At 35.8% G+C, this 7,939-nt stretch overlaps 1 protein-coding gene across 1 annotated transcript in view; it reads left to right on the top strand.

Annotated features, from left to right (window-relative positions):
- The window catches only part of LOC107463415 (uncharacterized), a 7,542-nt gene extending 4,945 nt beyond the window's left edge, over window positions 1-2,597 (top strand). The window contains exons 4-5 of the mRNA XM_021133136.2: window positions 1,764-1,816; window positions 2,034-2,597. Coding sequence (XP_020988795.2) covers window positions 1,764-1,816; window positions 2,034-2,597 — 617 coding nt within the window. The remainder of the gene's footprint in view (window positions 1-1,763; window positions 1,817-2,033) is intronic.
- Window positions 2,598-7,939: the final 5,342 nt, after the last annotated feature.

The raw sequence follows: 7,939 nt of genomic DNA, 5'->3' as shown, positions 1-7,939 counted from the left end.
GTGTGTGTGTGTGATGAGACAGATTCTTACCAAGATGAAAGCCTCGATATTCTTTTTAATTAATCGTATCTCGTCAATTTTCTTATTATCTTCAAATATGTCCATGAAATATCAAATGGATTCTTCACTCTCCCACCTGCATCTCCTTCTTCCTCCATTTTCTTCCTGGCCAATTCATGCTCCCTAATGACTCTCTCCATCATTGAATCAAATCTCTCCCTAATCTCCTTGACCATCTTATTTTTCCCATGCAAGTCCCAATTCTTAAATAACCAAATAAAATCTGAAACATTATTAAACTTTTTAGCATTCTCCATAATATCTTTCACCATCTTTCTTATCTCTTCATTGTCAACTAAAGAGAAAGATTAGGAAGAAGCAGTAAGAGTGTGTAAGTGAGACGAAGAAGGATCATGATGAAAAAAGTGCGCTCACGGCAAGTGGCGCGTAATGTGAAAAAGATTATAACAACTTAGTTGAATTTGGGTATGTAATTCATTTGGAGTTGGTTGTAGAGCATTATTATTTAATATATACTCTTATAAATTTAATTTTGATGCATTGTCACTATAAAATAGTTTATACATGTATCTAATTACGTAATGTTACATCATGAAAAATAGCTATTATTTTCATTGATTGCATGAATAGTCATCCAAAAAGACTGAATGCAATTGTACAAATGTATAAAATATTTTACATTATCAATGCATCAAATTAAACTCATATTATATATCAAAAGTAAAAATATGGTATAACATTGAGCATTATACCAAGCTAAATTAAATTATTGTATGTGTTAAGTTGAGCAAAATTATCTTATTTAACTTAATATTTATAATATCTAAATAAAAAATATATACAATTTTATGTATATAATATTTATAATTATATATTTATTAAAACGATAATTAATAAATATCAACAAAAGCTAAAATAGACAAGTTATGACTATCTTTAATTCTCAATTTTAGCACTAAATATTTTTGTATATAATTAAAAATACATAGGATGAACTAGTACAAAGGAAAAAAAATGTAAGATAAGTGAATGATCTGGTAAAAGCATAAAATGAACAAATTTTATTTTGCATCTTACTAAATTTTTGAATAAAACTTTTTAATTAAGAGCTCTTGCTTATATGCATTTTGTGTAAAAAAAGTACGAACTTTTTAAATTACGAATAAATACTTTTTAAAGACATAATATAACGAACATAAACAAGTTAGAAATAACTTAGAATTGTAAAATATCATGGAGCATTATTCTCCTTCTTTTTTTTTCTTTTTAATTTAGTTTGAAGGGATTGGTAATTGTGTTAGTTCCAATGTTTAATATGAAATTTTGGTTTCGAATTTGTAATTCCAAAGTAAATACCCATAGTCGACCCTGAGATTTACGTAAATACTCAATGTAATCCTCAAGATCCTGACTTTCTTATTGTAGTCCTCCAGATAGAGCTCCGAACACTCAAAGTGGTCCTTGGGTATATTTCTGGTGATGAATTATCACCGCAGCACTGACGTGGCCTCTGTTTGCCACGCTAGAGGGGTCCAAAACGTCGTCGTTTTGGTTTGGCGCGGTTGATAGCCAAAGACGACGCCGTTTAGATGTTATTCATTGGGTTGAAAAGTTGAGAGAAGAAGTAATCCGACCGAAAGTTGTTTTCGTTCTTCCCCTCCTTCAGCAGAAGCACGAGGTTCCGACTTTGTGATCGGACTCAAGGTAACCTTCCTTTTTTTTACTTTGTATTTTCAATACAGTGTTGATTGATGATATGCAAGTTGTTAGTGTGGTTGAGGTTTCGGGAGTTTTGGTATCATTGTAGTGTCTACGGTTTGAAGGTTGGCTGGGGTTTGGGGGGTTGCTCCATTTAACCCAAATGAAACAAGGATGAAACATGAATATGATAAAGGATGTATGCAGGATTGGAAAAAATGTGTTCTTGTGGTGTTGATGTTTTTTTTTATATAATGCATTAGTAGGCTTTCAAATCCTGTCTGTATTAAGTGAAATTTTTAAATTTCTTGCAGGTGGAAGAGAGGTTGGACATCATGTTTCATCATGGGGGTGACTTCAAAAAGAATGCAGAAGGAATTATGGTATATTATCCGGACAACAAATCCTGTTTAGGTGATCTAGACACTGATACTCTAGATGTCTTCTTCATACGGAACTACCATAAGGAGCTTGGGTACAATGACATAAAGCATTACTGGTGGCATGTTCCTAGAAAAGGCTTGGATAATAGGTTGAGAAATGTAAACGGTGACAAAGAGATAAGAGAGATAGTAAATTGTGCTAGGACAAATGAGGGAGTGATTGATGTATATTTCGAGCATGGAGTGTCAGTGCCAGAGGTGTTAGAGGGAGATAACACAGTTGTGTACTTGGATGACGATGGTGGAGAGGGGTGTAATGCTCATACAGATGCTGATGTGAGTCCCCCACTCAATGAAACTCATGCACTCATAGTTGCGCCCACCCCGAAGGTTGTACCCAATAGTTCTTGCAAATCCAGTCCCAACAAAAAACAAGACATCTCCATGGCAAACACAACCATCACACTCCAAAACCAAAGTTCACATCACATTTAAGGTCACACAGCCACCACCAGTGTCAAGGACTCCAACCCAACCCAAGATGCCTACAAAAAACGATTTTGTAAACAAGATCTTGATTTTGTAAACAAGATCTTGATTTTGTAAACAAGATCTTGATTTTGTAAACAAGATCTTGATTTTGTAAACAAGATCTTGATTTTGTAAACAAGATCTTGATTTTGTAAATTGCTTGTAAATTGATTTTGTTGTTTTATGTATTTGTTTAGTAAGTTTGATGTCAGTTCAAGTGAAAATATAGGTGACACCTGATTGTTGATTTCAATTGTGTATTTGTGTTTGTCGATTTCAATGTATAAGACTTTGTGAAATAGTATTGTAGTATTTTTTTAATTGATTGAAAAAACCGAACAAACCGAACCAAACCAAACCGATTTTAATTGGTTTGGTTTGGTTCGGATGGTTTTGACAAAAAAATCGAATCAAACCGAATCGCAGTTTAATTAGACGATCGGATCGGATGACATTTCTCTTAAAAACCGAACCAAACCGCACCGCGAACACCCCTATTGGGTATGCAACAAGCTTGTAAAGAAGGTGAGAAAGTATCCAAATTTTAGACACTACGAGACTACAACTTACTTTAAGACACGGTTTGATTTAATACTGAATAAGAATTCAATCTCGAGGGCATTAATAGATGCTAGAAGTGTGGTGTATGGTGATGAAAAAGAGCAAATATAGGATGGTTCGGGATTATGGTATGACGTTGCTGAAGAACAAACCGGTTCCACTGTATAGATATGTACCAGCCCATAGCCAGATGGTGAAGTTACCTTTGAAAGGGTGTATGTATGCTTAAGCGGCTGTAAAAATAGGTTCAAGGCTGGCTGCCATCCTTTGATAGGGCTGGATGGTGCATTCCTGAAGACAAGGTTTGGTGGCCTGATTTTGTCAGCCATGGGGTTAAATGCAAATCACCATATCTATGTAATAGCTTAGGCTATTGTCAGAGTGGAGAATACAGATACATGGAGATGGTTTCTTGAGCTACTTTATCAGGACTTGGGTTACTATAAAGATCACGACTGGTGCTTCATATCAAATATGCAAAAGGTATGGAGCACTTGTACTTGTTGTCCTTCTTTGATTCTATTGGATAATAATGGTTATATGCTTATATGGAGAACTTGTAATTATGCTGTTATACAAAGATTGCTGCTAGATGTGACAAATAGGAATTGGTTATCTGATTAATTAGGGTGTCCAATAAACTTATTATATACTTATGAAGTTTAGGGGACCATTATAGGGATATTTATTAAATGTCAGGGACTTTTATAGGTCACGACTATAAAGCCAGGGACGTATATGTGCACATTACTTTTGTATTTATATATGTATAATGTTTCATGAAACTAGCAGGGATTGATATCAGAGTGAAAGAGGCATCAACGTCTAGCATTTATGAAAAAATTTCAACAAGAATTGGAAGGACTTACAGCTAAGTGGGCTTTTATGGGAATGTGTAAGGGCAACAACTTACCAAGTGTTCAAGGATGGAATGGACAAGATCAAAAGATTATATGCGAATGCTTGGGAATATTTAGAGAAGTGGCCGATGGATGCTTGGACCATAAGCTTATTCAGCCATAAGCCGAAGTTGGATAGCATATGTAACAACGAATGCGAGGTGTTCAATGCTAAGATCAAGGATGCAAGAGCCAAACCCATCATAACATTGCTGGAGGAGGTAAGAATGTTTGTTATGCACACCATAGCGAAGAACAAGGTAAAACTGAAGCATCACACTGGGAAGCTCACACCGGTTATAAAGAGCAGGCTGGAAAAAGTTAGGAAAGAGTCTAAGAATTGAAAGCCTATTTGGACCGGGGATAACAGATATGAAAAATTTGAGGTGCACAGACATCCAGCTAACCATGTTGTGGACATAGGAAAAAGATTGTGTACCTGCCAATTTTGGATGCTTACGGGTAAGTTGCTTGTGTATAACACTTGTCTTTATGCATAACAATTACTTCCGTGTGTGCACGCTTGTGCTTCCCTCTCTCGTGTGAATAAGCAGCCAGAGGACTTCTGTCATAGATGGTTAACCATGGCATCATACAGGAAAACTTATAATCACCACATTAATCCAATTCCCGGACAACCACTATGGGAGCAAGCAGAGGATTGTAACAGGCCACACGCCCCTAAAATCAAGACAAAACATGGAAAACTAAAGACGAAGAGGAGGATGGATGCGAATGAGAAGAGTTGTTTTCGAACTAAGAAGCCTAAATTTGATCCAAAACTGTTGAGTAACACTGAAGACGGTGTACATCTAAAAAGGCAGTTGGGGACCTTTACCTGCAGTTTTTGTGGTGAAAAGGGACATACAAAGAGAGGCTACAAAAAGAAGAGGAATGCTGATGCTGCCGCTGTTGCCGAGGCGGCTGAGAAGAAGAAGAAAGATGAAGGACATCTGCGTCTGAGCAGCAAGTTGAGCAGCCCCAAGACGATGGTGACCAAGCTGATGTGGAAAGCAATCCCGTGGAGATCGAGATATCTCAACCTATTGCTTCTGACGAAGAGGATTCTCAAAAGATAACTGAAAACTTATATATTCATGCCTTTATTATTTAATTGGATCAATTATCCTTAATGCCAACTTTTTCTCTTATAGGATCCTGGTACGAAAAGGCCTTCGAAGCTGTCACCAAGAAGAAGATCTTCTCTGCTGGCAACCTCACCAACAGTGAACCCCTTGCAGGGTGCATCTTCAGCACAGCAACAAAGTATGCCAACTTGATGAAGTTCATCCCAACGCCAGGATTTAAGCGACCAAAAAATAAGAACTGAAGACTTTAGATAAATCTATTTAGGGGTTTCTGTTTTGTGTAATTAGTCTTTTCCAACGGACAATGACTAGATGGTGTATTGTGATCCTTTAGGGTTTTTTTGAGATGTCTTGCTTTTGAGGAAACTATTGATAGCAGCTTCATGTTCCTTGGCTGCCTTTTATCTTTGTCTTTTGTTGTTTTTTTTTTATAAATAATGGAATTTATCTTAATACATTATGCTTTGTGGTTTACCAATCACTTTTGTTGCCTTATTCAGCCTTTACTGATTATGGTTCATTTCATACACAAACATAAATAATAATATTTTCATAGTTAACAACATTTTCATTCCATCAACAAGCAGTTTTTTACATTTGTTGCTAACAGGGAACCCTAAACCACCAATTCATTCATCATTTACAATATAAGATAACTATCAACACTATCAATACAGACACAACTATCACTAACAACTAGGTAACCACTTTTTGCATATGGACATAATTCATCAAATTCCTCCTCATGTGTGGGAGCATTTCCAAGACCAGATTTGTTGGAAATGGATTTAGTTTTTGATGAAGATGCCACAAATTTTATAGAGGAATCATTGAAAACTGCACTTTTCTTGGTTACATAACCTAAACTAGATTTTTCAAACAATGATCTTTGACTTGCAAGTAATTTGTCTAAGTTACTAGAACTTTGAGCAAATTTTGCTAAGTCACCATTCAACCTCTTAATCATTTCATTTAGTCTTTCATTTTCAGCAATAAGTTCATGAGAAGGATCCACAATGTGCTTTCCTTTTAGTTTTTCAAGTTCAGATTTTAGAAATCTGTTTTCTTCAATAATATTCAAAGCACATTCAGTTTTCTTCACCTTTTCTGTCAAAAAATCATTTTCAGCTTTCAATATTTCTTTTTCAGATTTACACTTAGTGTATTTATCCAATAGTTTTGAAGAATTTAGTGTAAGATCATCAATAATAACATGTAAATTATCTATAAACAAGTCATAATAATTTACCTCATCAAGATGATCATTACCAGTTATGAAGCAGATTTTGTCTTCACCTTCAGAATCTTCTTTCTCATTGGAGTCATTCTCAAGCTCCTCCCAAGATGCCACGAGCACTCTTTTCTTTTCTTTCTTCCCTTTGTCCTCCTTCTTGAGTTTTGGATAGTTGAACTTAAAATGTCCATCCTCCTTGCAATGATGACAAGTCACCTTGCTCAAGTCCTTCTTGTAATCCTTTGAGCTTGAACCCCTATCTTTGCCTTTGTTCTTCATTATCCTTCTAAGTCTCCTAACAAAAAACATAAGTTCATCATCTGAAATATCATCACTAGACTCACTCTCTTTTGCTTCTATTTTTTACTTGAGGGCTATTCCCTTTTTCTTTGAGTCCGGATTTGTGTGTGTGGCTTCATAGGCAAGGGGTTTTCCTCTCAGCTCATGATAGGTTATAGGGCTTACGTTATTGCTCTCGACTAGGACAGTGGCAGTAGTTTCCCATTCCTTTGTGAGGCTTCTAAGGAGTTTTCTCACTAGGGTTTGTTCTGAATAGGTTGTTCCCATAGCATCAATGTTGTTAATTATGATTGAGAATTTCTCAAACACTTCATCAATTCTTTCTCCATCCTTCATATTAAACATCTCGTACTCTTTTCGCAGCATATCAATCCTCGTTTCTTTAACTTGCTTAGTGCCTTCGTGTGTAACCTGGAGTTTCTCCTAGATTTCTTTGGCTGTCTTGCATCTAGACACCTTTTGGTACTCTTCAAAGCTGATAGCACAGTGAAGAAAGTTGATGGCTTTAGCATTCAGTTCCATTTTCTTCTTGTCATCATCATTCCATTCAACTTCTTCTTTTGGAGTCACCACTCCATCAACACTTGTTTTTGTTGGAACTCTAGGACCACTTACAATAATCCTCCATATGTTGTAGTAAATGAATTGAATGAAAATCCTCATCCTCTCTTTCCAGTAGGCATAGTTAGAGTATAGGCAACTGTGGTTGTGATACCAATTGAAGGTTGTAGAAGGCTCAGAGAAGAGGGGGTTAAATTTATGACATTCTTTTACTTTAATTAAATAACCCTTTAAAACAAACTTTCAATCTGAATCTGTTTGAACTCGACAGTGAAAAATTTATGAGACAATTTTATTTTGTCTCATGAATATCAGAAAACAAAACAGAGCAGGGAAGAGAGAAGCTGACACCATCATGTATCCTGGTTCGGTTGCCTTGTGCAATACAACCTACATCCAGTCTCCACCACAACAGTGGTGGAATTTCCACTATAGTTAAAGTATTACATACACTAATTCCATAGGATTGACACAATCTTTTCACACTCAAGTTCTAACCTAACTTGACTTGGTTATGATAATACATAACTATACACTCTTAGTGCTCACCCAACTAAGAAAGGGGTACCTCACAGTTACAAAACACAAGACACAAAATCAACCTAAAAAAATCTGAAATCACTCTAGGCTTTTCATATTGTGTATCTCTCTGCCTTTTTCTTT

This window comes from Arachis duranensis, chromosome 1 (assembly GCF_000817695.3).
Source record: "Arachis duranensis cultivar V14167 chromosome 1, aradu.V14167.gnm2.J7QH, whole genome shotgun sequence".
Classification (NCBI taxonomy): Eukaryota; Viridiplantae; Streptophyta; class Magnoliopsida; order Fabales; family Fabaceae; genus Arachis; species Arachis duranensis.
This window is presented reverse-complemented; position numbering and strand designations above follow the sequence as displayed.